General features: G+C 35.0%; 1 protein-coding gene across 1 annotated transcript; it reads right to left on the reverse strand.

Annotated features, from left to right (window-relative positions):
• Positions 1-7150: 7150 nt before the first annotated feature.
• Positions 7151-14319, reverse strand: LOC123554922 (myosin, essential light chain, adductor muscle-like). The gene is made up of 6 exons (XM_045345355.2): positions 14189-14319; positions 13380-13407; positions 9800-9946; positions 9048-9215; positions 8331-8417; positions 7151-7798 (listed from the first exon to the last, which is right to left on the reverse strand). Exons 1-6 carry the CDS (start codon positions 14189-14191, stop codon positions 7764-7766), a joined length of 468 nt encoding a protein of 155 aa, XP_045201290.1. The 5' UTR covers positions 14192-14319; the 3' UTR covers positions 7151-7763.
• Positions 14320-15043: the final 724 nt, after the last annotated feature.

Here is a 15043-nt window from a genome sequence, read left to right on the forward strand (position 1 = left end):
TCAATCATTTTGCTGTCACCATGCCATCAGTTACTTAAATATTTCGAAGCTTCAATTTTTGAATTTTACGGACGACGCGTTAAGAATGGTTTTCACGGAAAATGTCCGAAGTTTGTCTCTTTCCTCATTGTGAGTTAACATAACATTGAACTATTGTTAGCGGTAATTCAATAGTCTGCCCTCTGTGGGTATTTACAATTTCCGGAATTATTTGGGAACGAGTAAGTCTAAAAATGTGATTAGTGCCAGACAAAATAAATTTTAAACAAGAAATTAAATTATATAGCTTAACTATTATCATGCTGGACACGAATTATTCTGTCTTTGCGACCAGTGTAGGTCATGATCAACCCTAATGGCTTGATATAGACAGAAAAGCATGTAGGATAACATGCGTTACTTTTTCTGGTGACACATTGTGCTTGTGCGTCTATGGCTGCCGAAAACAGGTCAACGCAACACACTCAAATCGTTGAGAGATCACTAGATGCTAGAAATGAGACTGATTCCTACAAAAGCCGATTCGTGTCAATCGAATCTACTATTTTGTAATTACTAAATAACTTTCTCGTTAAAACAAGATATTTTCTCGTAATTGCGAGATTTTTTCTTGCCATCACGGCCTGATGTTGTTCAACTCCATGGCCTAAAAGTACAGTATATCATCATAGTTTAATGTCACAGGACAGACATTTATCTCCAAATAGATGACATCAGACAAAAGAAAAACTGTGTGAATTTTCAATCTCTAAAGTGATTGTTATTTTGTAAATTTCACCCCGCCATGCAGTTTGACATTAACAGCTGTAAACTGTCTCCTTGTAGAATTATAAGCAAACAGACAAATGTTTATCATGGCTTTAGAAATTTTAGATCAATCATTTCCGTAACAAGATGGTTCTTTGGTAGATTAATCCTTATCATGCTGGGCACGATTGATTCTGCCTTTGCGATCCGTGCAGTCCGATCATGATCTGTACTGTACGCCATTCAGTCGGCATCTTTTTGGTAGACATCCGTTTTGGCAGTTAATGGTACTGTCTAAATTGGAAATTCTGCAGGGTAAGGGTTATATTCCTTTAGTTTTCAACAATCTAAAAATAGTCATAGATATGGTATAGAATTTTTTTTTTATTTTCAAAATATCTTGCCATGGTTACTTTTAAATTCATAATAAAAATTGCGTTGCAAAAAGCCTTCTTTTTTTTGCATTTTCAGCATTTTCATTTAAATTATGACCTTATATGTTAATGGATTGTTTTAAGGCTTTTGAATTATCAGAAGCGTTCTACGTGCAATATTTTTCAAATATCAACACACGATTTCATACCCTTGTTACTCCAGAGAAATACAAATTAGGGATTCTTCATATATAAGCCAACTCTTTAAGATAGGTAAAGTCATGAAAATGATTTTTTTAAATGCGCTGGATCGATTTTTTTTCAAACCCGTATACAAAAAAAAACACGACAAAAATCTGCTGGTTTGGCGACTTTCATTTGGCGTTATTTCGTGCGAAATCTCTAAATCTATAACAGCGTCTTTTTTGTTCATACTGTGTGATTTAGTACAACATTAAACTATTTTTATAACCGAGTTAAATCAATAACTTGTCGTCTGTGAGACTTTTCAATATCCTGAATATCTGAGGAAAAAAAAGAAAATTAAATAAAAAACTGAGATTCATGATTACAAGATATGAAAAAGCAGGTTCAATGGAGATATATTGTATTAGACGGCCAGACATGTGCTGTAAAAAATTTCTTAGCTGGTATTATGCGAGGGAATAATGTTAAACCAATCTGTGTCATTTCATTTTGATATTTCTTTGGTTAAACCTCTCATTGTAGTATTAGATCCCATTGTTTTAAAGATGTACCATTCTCACTGTACGCTAAAAATGCTTTAGATTCAGATAATGATTTTAAGCTTAAAAAATCCTCACCAAGTATGTTTAACTTGATTACGTACGCTAGAATTCGGGCGAAAGTTTTCCCAATAATAGAATTTCTTCAAATTTTGGACAATCATCTAAGAAACAAAAAAAAAAAAAATGCAATAAAAATCATAGGTCATCGGTATTGAAAAAGAGTTATCTGCCCTTGAAAACGGTAATTTCGTACGCCTTTAAATACATTTTTAGTGTGTAGCATTTTAATTCCCAGTACTGTTTATACACACAAGTTTTACATGCTTCTATTTTTCCATTAATAATCTGAAGCATTTGTTCATATTTCAATAAACTTTAGGCATAATATATCTTTAAGCGTTGACGTAGATCTATATGAAATGTACCATTTTCCATGTAAATTATCGCTCCAGCTCATGATCTTGTTTGTTAGGCAGACATTTTGTAACAAAAATTGTCAGTAGGAAAGTAAATCGGGTCGTGTTAAAATGTGTAGTAAAACATGAAAAAAGAACATGAAGAAGGTAGAAAGTATTTGGCGTGTTCAACAATATGATTCCTATTCGATAGTAAAAGATGAGTTCGCTGTTGCAGAAAATAGGCATACAGCCATATAGATCAGGAGCAGGTTCTCGTCTGTTGGATTATATATAATCTATGGGATAGGAAGGCATATCGTAATTGTATGTTGCACTGTCAAAGAGGTCTAATTCAATGTTTCTGTCTGGTCTAGACTAATATTTTATATTGAGAAATTTTCTTAAGATAGATACTCCATAATTATGTTTCAGTCATCTAGTTAGATTTTATTGATGAATTAGACAGACAAGAATGTAAGTCAATCTTAAGAGTACATTTTATTTTCACACAAACTTCCCATAAGGCACATGTTAGAGTCCATGTCCTTGCACATACCTCCAATTAAGGCACATGTTCGGGTCCATGTCCTTGCACATTCCTTCAAATTAAGGCACATGTTCGGGTCCATGCGCTTGCAAATACCTTCCAATTAAGGCACATGTTAGAGTCCATGTCCTTGCACATAACCTTCCAATTAAGACACATGTTCGGTCCATGTCCTTGCACATAATCTTCCAGTTAAGGCACATGTTCGGTCCATGTCCTTGCACATAATCTTCCAATTAAGGCACATGTTCGGTCCATGTCCTTGCACATAACCTTCAAATTAAGGCACATGTTCGGTCCATGTCCTTGCACATAACCTTCCCATTAAGGCACATGTTCGGTCCATGTCCTTGCACATAATCTTCCAATTAAGGCACATGTTCGGTCCATGTCCTTGCACATAACCTTCCAATTAAGGCACATGTTCGGTCCATGTCCTTGCACATAACCTTCCAATTAAGGCACATGTTCGGATCCATGTCCTTGCACATAATCTTCCAATTAAGGCACATGTTCGGTCCATGTCCTTGCACATACCTTCCCATTAAGGCTCAAGTTCGGATCCATGTCCTTGCACATGCCTTCCAATTAAGGCACATGTTCGGGTCCATGCGCTTGCAAATACCTTCCAATTAAGGCACATGTTACAGTCCATGTCTTTGCACATTCCTTCCCATTAAGGCTCATGTTCGGATCCATGTCCTTGAACATTCCTTCAAATTAAGGCGCATGTTCGGATCCATGTCCTTGCACATAATCTTCCAATTAAGGCACATGTTCGGTCCATGTCCTTGCACATAACCTTCCCATTAAGGCTCATGTTCGGATCCATGTCCTTGCACATTCCTTCAAATTAAGGCGCATGTTCGGATCCATGTCCTTGCACATAATCTTCAAATTAAGGCACATGTACGGTCCATGTCCTTGCACATAACCTTCCCATTAAGGCTCATGTTCGGATCCATGTCCTTGCACATAATCTTCCAATTAAGGCACATGTTCGGTCAATGTCCTTGCACATACCTTCCCATTAAGGCTCATGTTTGGACCCATGTCCTTGCACATTCCTTCAAATTAAGGCACACGTTCGGTCCATGTCCTTGCACATACCTTCCCATTAAGGCACATGTTCGGATCCATGTCCTTGCACTTTCCTTCAAATTAAGGCACATGTTCGGATCAGTGTCCTTGCACATAATCTTCCCATTAAGGCTCATGTTCGGGTCCATGTCCTTGCATATACCTTCCAATTAGGGTACATGTTCGGGTCCCTGTCTTTTCAAATACCGTCCCATTAAAGCGCATGTTTGGGTAAATGTCCTTGCACAGATCTTATCTTTTTTAAGACATATGTTTGAGTCCATGTCCTTGCATATTGGTTATGACTTCATGTATTTAAAGTTGAATGATATAGGTGGTAATATAAATTATATTGACTGAACAATCAAAGAGTCAGGGCAAACAAATTGAGTTCAAGCTTTGTTTAATAATGAATAGGCCGTACACCCAAAGGATAGGACTCGTGTGCTGTATGAATTAAAGAAATCGTCCCACGGTACCTTCAACAAAACAAAAAAAAAAAAAAAACCAAGTATTGTAGATCATATATGCATGTTATAAGCTTAAAATAATTGCCGACTCTGCGAGTGTCTGTTCTCTGATACTACTGAGCTCACAATTTAAATCATTTGAAATTGGATTTTAAAAGTTTGGGTCTAAGCACATTCATCGGCTTAAATTATTAAGTTTTTTTTTTCGCTTTACTTTTGCCATAAATCGTAACATGGCCTTGTCATATACTTGTCATTTTTGTTTTAGTAAATTTATAGATTTCCGTGTAGATGTCAACTATCTGCATATCATTACATTCGCTACTGTGAGGGGACTCCGTGGCCAATTGGTTAAGGTAACTGACTTAGAATGACTTGCCCCTCTCACATGTGGGTTCGAGCCTCACTCGGGGTGTGGAATTCTTCATGCGAGGAAGCCATCCAGCTGACTAACGGAAGGTTCGTGGTTTCATCCCGGTGTTAGCCCGTGATGAAATAATGTACGGAGGGGCATCTGGGGTCTTCCTCCACCATTAAAGCTGGAAAGTCGCAAAATGACCTGTAATTGTGTCGGTGCGACCTTAACCCCCCCCCCCCCCCCCCTCCCCCTCCAAAACAACAACAAAAAACAAAATGCGCTTCTGTAGATGTTCCTGCCGGCGTTTATTGAACGTGACATATCTTACTGGATCTTTGGGCTTGTAAAATTGGTACTGGTTTGGTGATAATAATTTTATTCCTGTGGATTTTATTACGTGTGTTTACCCCGCCTGGTGAGGAATAATTTTATTAACACTGTCTTGTAATATGATAACATGCTTGGGTTAAAGAGTGGGGTTTGGTGCCAGTAAAACTAGGTTATCAAATGTTTTTTTTTATTATCATTTATATTAAACTCATTGAATAAAACTGATAAATTGCTCGACAGAGCCTCACATTTTATCAGGGTTAAAGAGTGGGGTTTGGTGCCAGTAAAACTAGGTTATCAAATGTTTTTTTTATTATCATTTATATTAAACTCATTGAATAAAACTGATAAATTGCTCGACAGAGCCTCACATTTTATCAGGGTTAAAGAGTGGGGTTTGGTGCCAGTAAAACTAGGTTATCAAATGTTTTTTTTTATTATCATTTATATTAAACTCATTGAATAAAACTGATAAATTGCTCGACAGAGCCTCACATTTTATTAGGGTTAAAGAGTGGGGTTTGGTGCCAGTAAAAGTAGGTTATCAAATGTTTGTTTTATTATCATTTATATTAAACTCATTGAATAAAACTGATAAATTGCTCGACAGAGCCTCACATTTTATCAGGGTTAAAGAGTGGGGTTTGGTGCCAGTAAAACTAGGTTATCAATTATTATTATTATTATTATTTTATTTCTATTAAACTCGTTGAATAAAAGTGATAAAGTGCTCGACAGAGCCTCACATTTTATCATTTTATTCAACTCGTTAAATAAATTCCGGATGAAAAGATACTAATATCCTCTATTAAAACTTCAAAGTGGTGTTTTGTCTGTGATTGTTTAAAGGTAGTGCACGCCTGTGTGCCTTCTTCAAGTATTCTGTGTTTGTTTGTTTGTTATTTTTATGTTATTATTACTGCATTCTTGAATATGCATGTGTACATGTGTTCAACTGCCGTGTCAGTGTATACACTTACATGTACCCTTATTCCATTCGAAGTGCTGTAGAACAAAATTAAGTGTACATTATAGAATTTATACGAGTTAACAAGTATGTAATAAAATGTTTATTGGAATTATTTTCGGCATTAATAATTGTTCCACTGCAGAACTCGTGATCTTTATGGATGCAAATAAAACTAAAGATTGATAATTTTGGTGCTGCACGACAACAAGCAATAATCGGCCAGAATAATCAGTTATTGTCTGAAGGCCTAGGCGATGAGTCCCTTAAGGCTAGTTATTGTCTCCTGGAGTGTAGCATCAAATTATTAATGCCTTTTATGTGTATGTTTTCATTTTTCAGTGAAAAAGATGAAAACAACTGAATTGTATAGGTTCGATTTTGTGAGGAACCGACAATTACGCAAATCTCGTCATACAAACTATGTCACCATGTTCTTCACTGTGTATAAACTTAATATAAATTATAAAAAAAGATACTTTTGGAAGCATGAAACGTAGCCAAGCAAAATAATTGTACACTCGGTTTTGATTGAATATGTTCATGAGAGGTAGTGAAGTACGCAACACTTCATTCGTCCCCAAATGATCAATGGTCTCCAGAGCGACCTTGAAAATAGGACATAGGATACATTTCTTCAAGTTGTGTACATAAAGTAAAATCCTTTGGAAACATAGTACGCAACCAAGAAAATCATGTGTAGACTCGGTTTGACTGAATCTGTACATGAGAGGTAATGAAGTATGCAGTACCTCAATCGTATTTAACAGTTTTCCTCAAATGATCAATGGCTTCCAGAACGACCTTGAAAATAGGACTAAAGCTACAAACTCCGTCATCATGTTTTTTTCAAGTTGTGTATGAAGTAAATATAACTGTAAGAAGATTCTGTGGAAGCAAGGAATGCAACCAAACAAAACAGTTGTAGACTCAAACTCCTACTCAGTGGCAAGGGAGATCACTGCCATGAGAGCGTAGCGGCAAGGGAGATCACTGATTAGGAGTTTGTTGTAGACTCGGTTGGATCGAGTTTGTCTGTGAGAGGTAATGAAATAAGCAAAACCTCAATCGTATTAAACAATAGGAAATAGGACACACTTTTAGCAAATAGATAAATAACAAAGACAAGCTTTTGTTTGGGAAAAAATATATTATTAAATACTTTTATTATCACTGCTATAATATTGCACACCGAGGATTCTTAAGGGATACCCATACTTTGATCGTATTCCTCGTTTTATTTTACAATTTCACATTCATACACCAATCACAGTTTCAGCATAACATCACGTGTCAATATGGCACGTGAATAACTAGCAGCTGTAACCGGTACCGGTTAAAGATGTTTAATATATTCAAATAAATAACAGTAAATCAACAAAATATAAAAACAATTACACACGGCAAATTGCGGCCTTTATAAACATTGTGTTGCAAGAACGGATTTACAAATAAAGATGTTATCGATAGACTTTCAAAACGAGGCTTAATTCTATTGTTTTTAAACAAAATTGTCAGCATGTTACAATTTTTATTCTCAGTTGGGTCACGTGACATGTAAGTCCGTCCTTGGCGTAGGAGCTCCTAGTCCTGGGGTCGCCTTTGATTGTTCGAAATAACGAAGTCTGACTTGGTGTAACACCCGAATGCCTTTTTACACTGGAATTTTACATGTTACTAAAATGAAAGATGATGTCTTGGATGTAAAGTTTTTTATAAAAAGTCTTTTTTGTTTCGTTGAACTTAGTTGGGTCCAGCCATCACTTTGTTGATGCATTCTGAAAGAAAAAATAAAAATAAAATAAATAAAAAAATTATGAAACTTTCGTTAAATGGGTAAATTGTGTTGATTTTGTGTTTGCTTGTTAACACGCATTGACAATCGGCAATTTCCGTGCAATTTCGGCATTATTCGGCCAAAGATTTTGTCCAAAACAACAGAAGAATGTTGAAAAATTATCAGTCAAAATGTTTCATTTATTATTAAAAGCTTTACCATAAGAAATTGAGCATTTGTAAATCGCTGAACAGAGTGTTTTGGACATATATTGGGGTCGTAACGTAATCATCAGGGTCCAAGGTTGGAGACCAGTAATCTGATTTGCTGTTTCTGAAGATACTTTTTGAAATTGACCAATCACAGAACAGCATTCTGAGACTGGTGTACAATCTAAGTTTTATATCCTTGAGTCTTGTACCAATTTTTCTATGAAACGTAATCCATTGTATCTCCATACGTTTCAAGCTTTTCATATGTAATTGAGCTATAACAAATTAACAGACACCGAAATTAAAACTGTAAAGACATACCTTCGTATTTGACATTGCCCTCCAAATCTTCTGTGAGGTCAATATATCTCAAGATGTCGTCACATTCCATATCGGTCAATTTCTCACCTACAACAAGGAATATTGCATTATAATTTTATCAATATTAATACAAGTTTTATGAAAAGGAGGTCATACAATATACAGTACGCACAAATCTTAATGAAATAATTACAAAATTCGATCACAAAGTTACTGTGTTAAGCATAAAAACCGTGTCCATATAATCTGAATACGGTATGTCGAGTCTAATTTCCAACATTAAAAACACAAGAGCCAAAGTATCCTTTTATGAAAAAACATAACAACCCAGTGAGTTCGAAACCACGGCATGTGAAGAAGGAATCTGGCTGGCATACTGAACGCCGGTGTTCTAACCAGGTGCCCGCCTGTGTCTGAATTAATGTCCGAAATGGAACTACCATCAAAAGCTGGAAATTCGTCATATGATCCATAATTGTTTCAGCGTGACATTGTGGTCAACAAAACGTTATCCTTTATGCTGGACACGACTGATTCTGCCTTTGTGACCAGTGTAGATTATGATCAGCCTGCATATCCGTACAGTCTTATCATGATCTGCACTGTTCGCCAATCAGTCAGTATCTTTTTGGCAAGCACCCCTTTTAACAGATAATGGTACTGTCCAAATTGAAAGATGTACCAGTTCATTATAGAAATTTAGCAGGGTAAGCTTACCGAGAGATGTGAGGAGATGTCTGAGCTCGGCGCCGGAAATGAAACCCTGGCCTTCTCTGTCAAAGGTCTTGAAAGCTTCCATGAAGTCTGCGAAAGTTCCAGTGTCTTTCTCATTCATCAATTCTTTGTACAGTGGAATGAATTCTTCAAATTTGTAGGATTTCTCTCCTGAAAATCAAATAAATACAACTATTAAATCAAGTTTCCAGTAAATATAGACATTGGATCTTCTAGAACCGAAAAGAAATAGTGGGATATGACCCTGAATGTCTACACTTTGTTTAGAAATTTAACCGATAGACCGAACTGTATACACTGGCAAACCTTTTATTTCTGAATAACTAAATCGTTGAACAAATTTTGCAAAAGTACCAGTTGAAATGTCAAGACTTTTTCTTATAGGAAACATACTTGCCAGTTAAAAAGCAAAGTTTTTATCAAAACAGTTTTTATTCCACAAAAGATTCAAACATTTATTTTCAAGTGGTATCTCATAAATTATGTAGTTTTAGTGCCTTACAATACTCATCAACTGGTGATGAGAAAGTATGCACCTTGTGACTAACTACAAGAGCGAAGCGAGCTCATCCACATGTCCTGGATAAATTGAATTTTGAGGCAAACAGATCCGGACGTAAAAAGTTCTGTATTGTGACAGTGTGCTTGTATCAAATCCAGACAAGACCAGGACATAACAAACAGTCTGGAAACCGATTATTTGCATTAAAAAGCCAGTCTTCATCAACACTTACCCATCTTTTCGGTACCGCCATGCTTGGATACAATGGCGTTGGTTGGGTTGTGGCCCAGACATCTGAGAAGATCTCCAAGTTTAAAAGCATCTACCTCACCGTCACGACCATCCCAGAAATCGAAGAGGTCGAACACCTCACGAGCGTCTGAAATATATGATTCAATATGTTTATAATTACGTATTCGGACATGTTCGGTTTTTATGGTTAACGGAAATACTAAGAAGTAACTGAATGCATTTGGTTTTCTACATAAAATGAACGATCTTTGTAGACAATCATTTAATGATTTGGCATTACCAGCATTGTATTGAATATTTATGAAAAAACATCGAACAGATGCATTTCTACAACTGGAATTTATTGAAACTGGCTATGTTAAGTAATAAAGTGTTCAAGAGCTCAGAGTTGCAATAATACTTTTACGATTGTATAGATTAGATAAAAAGAAATATCATACAAACCCTAATTGAAAATGGCTATGTTATATAACAGGGTATACACGAGTTCCAAGTTTCAGTAATACTTTTACGATTGTATAGATTACATAAAAAGACATTTCATGAAAAAATATTGCACAGATGATCAACACTCCATGCAACATGTGGAAAGTCTATGCAATTAGAGAGTTGGAATATCCAGCTCCTCCAATCCCCAACCCACTATTTGTCAGAGTATCATTGACATGTGACAGCATTTGTTTCCATTCTTTCAATTATAGTTTATCTTGTTTTTTTGGTAACATTTCGCGGAGACCCTTTATATTCCAAATTAATCTCATGCCAATGTTATTTCTTATTCATTTCCTCCTAAATAGTCTTCAAAAGGTCCATCGTTAAGCTTATCAAGTGTTATCATTAATTGAATAAGAAGTTTCTAAACTAAAAATTTAGAATCTGAAAAGTTTCCAATTTTAAATTTAAATTTAAGTATCTCAGTGATAAAGTTTATTTTTTTTTGTAAAATATTCAGTGCTTGGTAGCGAACCATCAAACGTGTACGAGCGTCTGCAAGGCGCTGATCTTATGTGTTACTAATAGATATTTCTCTAATGTATAGAAAAAGAACAACATATTTAACATTGTTTTATGACCTTCGATTGAAAACCTGAACTGACTTGAAAACATTTTTTCACGACCTTTTAGTTTTACAAACGAATTTAAATACATTAAACATACAAAAATTTCTCTTTTTTTTAATTACATTCTATCTGCTAATTTAATTCTATTTAACCGAGTACAATTCATTCAGACGTCCCACAAATTGATAGACACCTGTCTAACAGTGAACTGATTATCTTTTAATTATATTAAATGCAGTTCCACAAAAATAAATCGAGCAGTTTTAAACATTAGCCTTGGTTAGATTAATTTAGAGTTAAGTAAATGGTTTTGTACCCAAATGTTTGTTTGATCTTCATGCAGTCATGTTATGTCTTGGAAATGTTAAGAGGTTTATGGCGCTTTTTACTATCAGTACGTATACATAATTCGATTATAACAATTTATTGATTTTTCTGTTGAATATATCTTAACGTAAACACAAGATATGTTGTTCGTTATCTATGTGTAGTATATTCACCTATCATATCTACCTGTGTATTAACTTCACGCCCCCGACATACATAAGTATTGACATTGCCAAATATGGCGCAGGACACATAACTGATAAGCCTACTGGCTGAGCACACGCGCTACTGCGGTTTCTGATTACAATCCATCATATGTTTCTCTCTGCTTGCAGTAATAACTAACACGTGTTGCTCATTAGCTAAGTTATTGTTGCCATGGAAACGATAGGTAAAAACTTGTACTTATTTCTCTGTAACAACGAAAAGCTGCCGAAAATTATTAATACGTAGATAAGAAATGATTGAGTTCCAATAATTAACAGAGCGTACAACAACATATTACCTGAAAATATGTTCGCACAATGTTACAATGAAAATGATTAAATAAAACGTTGGCTGGCACCTTTAAAATTAGATAATTTCTTTATCTCTAATAAATGAAGAACTTTACATTATACCGAAACAAAAATGTTTTAGCGAAAAAAAAATATTTCTTGGTGTCAACAGACAAGTAAAGGTTATTTTAGTTAAAAAAAAACAAAGTTCGATTTGAATTTAAAATACTAAATAGATTGCTTATGAAAATAGTATTTTGCAAGGAATCAACGAATCACTGCTGAAAAATGTCGAAGAGCTCTTTAGTTCTTTGCTTTAATTTAGAACGATTAATATCACACTGTCAGACATTTAGTTGAAAGAAGTCACAGACACTTAATTTACATTTTAATATTCGGTTTTACTGTGTTATGTTATGCATACAACTTTGATAATAGAAAGGCAAACAGGCTTTTGCTGCAGGTTGATTTTGTCTTCGTTTACTGCGCACGAAAGCTTCGAGCAACCCATTTATCATGGTGCAAAAATTGCGAGTGTTTATTTCTAGATGATACACTTATTCCTGACGCAGTTCATGTATGCAGGTACAGAAAGTTTTGAAAAGCTGCCAAACAGTGACTTTCAGGTTCATGAGAATCACATTTCGGAATGTATTCTTGGAAATCATTAGTTGTAATAGATTAAGGTTGTTAGATACCACACAGACAGATGCAAATTAATATTCTACAAATACCTTTAAAGTGATATATTTTGGATACCAGAAAGTTATAACATTTGCGTAGCATTAACAAGTTAAATTTTAACAGCTTCTTGCAGAAATATCGAAAGCACTGTCACAATGTTTAGAAAACTTTTAAAAGTGTCATTTTAAGCAAGGTAACTATGTCTAACATTTGATAAGCAAAAACTTAGGTTAAACGCCAAATGTATTGTTATACAGGCTGGGTTAGACTATGCCTGGCCTGGGTCACACGGAGTGCTTAAAGTGTCCAGTGTGACCCGGGCTGACGTGATCCAGCCTTGTAAAGTCCACGAAAGTCGAATTTATCCCTGAACAATCTAAGTAATGACCCTTATATCAAATAATCTCCATCAATATCATTTTTACTCGTTAAGAAAAATTACTTTAAGCTCCTCTGAAACCAAGAACTATTTATTTGTCGGAATATTAATTGGATGAGTCCCGGCACTGAGATATACGTAATCGGAAAATTCCACCTAGTGCAAATACAAGCCGCAATTTGCAAAATATTTATAGGTATACATATACAAGATATTATCTTCCGAGGTATGCGTCTACCTTACATGCAGCTGCGAAGCGCATTTTGCAGAAGAAAAAAGCTGCAAGAGTCTAACACAGATAGCTAGCTAATTCCGTGCATGTGATATATCCATGTACGAATGTAAACACACTGGTTACAATAAATAAATCCATGTAAAATAGAAAACTGGGAGTGTGGAAAGTGATCTGAAATAAAATGGGTAATAAACAACAGAGAATGTTTGGTTGAAAACTGTTAGGAAAAGAAAGTCTTTGTTAGAACATCTCAGAAAAGGTGTGACTAAAATGGGTGCAGGTATTAAGGGGGAAAGGAAAGTTTTGTGATATATACGGGCTGAGATAGCCCATAGGGTTGGGGCTCAGGGAGCCCCTAGGGAGTCACACGTGCTTACCTTCGATTTCACCTTCAGATAAACCGCTCTGAAAATGGACAATGAATTTGATAAATGGTTTGAACATAAAAAACACGTCATATTATGATTTTTTCCCAGAGACACTCAGTTTTCATCATGGACCGTGGCTGAATCCGATGACGTCAAATGTTTAAAGGTGGTTAATCAGACCTTGGTCAAGAAATGGATGTATTCATAAATTTGAAAAGTAATGAATCTTTTTGCACCTTAAATAAATCTGTAATAGAATATACGAAAAAATGCATAATGCCAGAAAATATTGCTTAAATGTGATCTGATCATTACTTAACGCTATGTAAGGGATCTTTTTGCACCTTAAATAAATCTGTAATAGAATATACGTAAAATGCATAATGCCAGAAAATATTGCCTAAATGTGATTGACCACCTTTAACGAAAGTAACGAAAACACTTATTACACTTTTATGTCTCTGAAAAGCTCATGCGGTACATTCTTATTCTGTACATCTTGATTTCTAAGTCTATGACAAATACATCTTATACTTGTAAAATACTAGTATAGAAAGAAATGAAAATCAAAACTCACGTTCAAATACATACAAGCCTAGTTGCATACTTTAATTTTTTCCAAATGAAAATGTGCTAATATTTGAGACTGTTCATGCTTATCTAGATGGAAAAGATTGCTTTCTAACAAAATGCATTTACAGTTCTTTAAGAATAGCATTAAAAACTTTCTAAATTCTACTGGTAAAAATGCACGAGAAAAATACTCTAGTAAAAGAAACAACTGCAAAGAAACGAATAAACAACCAAAGTCCACTTACCATTTTGTATTGTTTGAGAGGCTAGTAACACGTTATGATCCAACAGAAAGCTCAGGTAAAATCCGAAATTTGCTTGGCAAACCAGCCTTTTTACCTTTTCTTATAATTGGCTTATTCCATTATTTGCCGTAGGGGAAGTAGGTGTAACAGCTGTTCTGCGACTGTCCGATCACCAGGGGTTACGTGATCTTAGCGCCATGATAAATGTTGCAGACGAGATTGATAATTATATAATTAACGTAATAGAATATCAAATTAATGCAGAGCGTGTGCATCAGGGGTGTTAGATAAGACTCATTATCTCCATTCGGCACCCTGGGGTTCCCTGATCTGCGGAATCGTTTTACCGGAAGTAGAACTATTTTTGCGTTGCTTGGAGACAAGAAAGATAACGTTCAAACTGTGTATGTGAGGAAAAGTGTTTATTTCTATACAGGACCAAAAAATAAAAAAAAAACATGTTTCCTTCGAACTTGATGAAAATGACAACCATCAAGTCCCAGATATTTTTTTTTATTTCTGCGTTCAAAATAATCACAGACATGTTTTGTTTGTCTGTCTATATTTTTAAATCTGTTTCACATTTTATTAATCACAGAGACTCGATGAGTCTGTATTCAGACCCTATGTGGAGCTATCAAATAAAAACGTTATATGGCCTACAAATATTAGAAAATTTCATATTGATGATAACTGAAAAAATATACATTTTTTGCTACAAGAAAGTTTGATCTTCTATAGCGAATTTAGCTCTTTCGAAACATATTTATTTTTTTGTTCAAACATGTCACTGAATATTGCTGAAGTCACAGATTCTTTGAGAAAATTGGCAGTTTTGCCATATTTAGGTCATAT

Source organism: Mercenaria mercenaria, chromosome 7, assembly GCF_021730395.1.
Source record: "Mercenaria mercenaria strain notata chromosome 7, MADL_Memer_1, whole genome shotgun sequence".
NCBI classification, from domain to species: Eukaryota; Metazoa; Mollusca; class Bivalvia; order Venerida; family Veneridae; genus Mercenaria; species Mercenaria mercenaria.

Coding starts and splice junctions, on each gene's coding strand:
- LOC123554922 (XM_045345355.2), bottom strand. Junction 9,947..13,379: donor ATCTGAAGGTGAAATCGAAG/GTAAGCACGTGT, acceptor CATATATTTCAG/ACGCTCGTGAGGTGTTCGAC. Junction 7,799..8,330: donor GGGCAATGTCAAATACGAAG/GTATGTCTTTAC, acceptor TTTTTCTTTCAG/AATGCATCAACAAAGTGATG.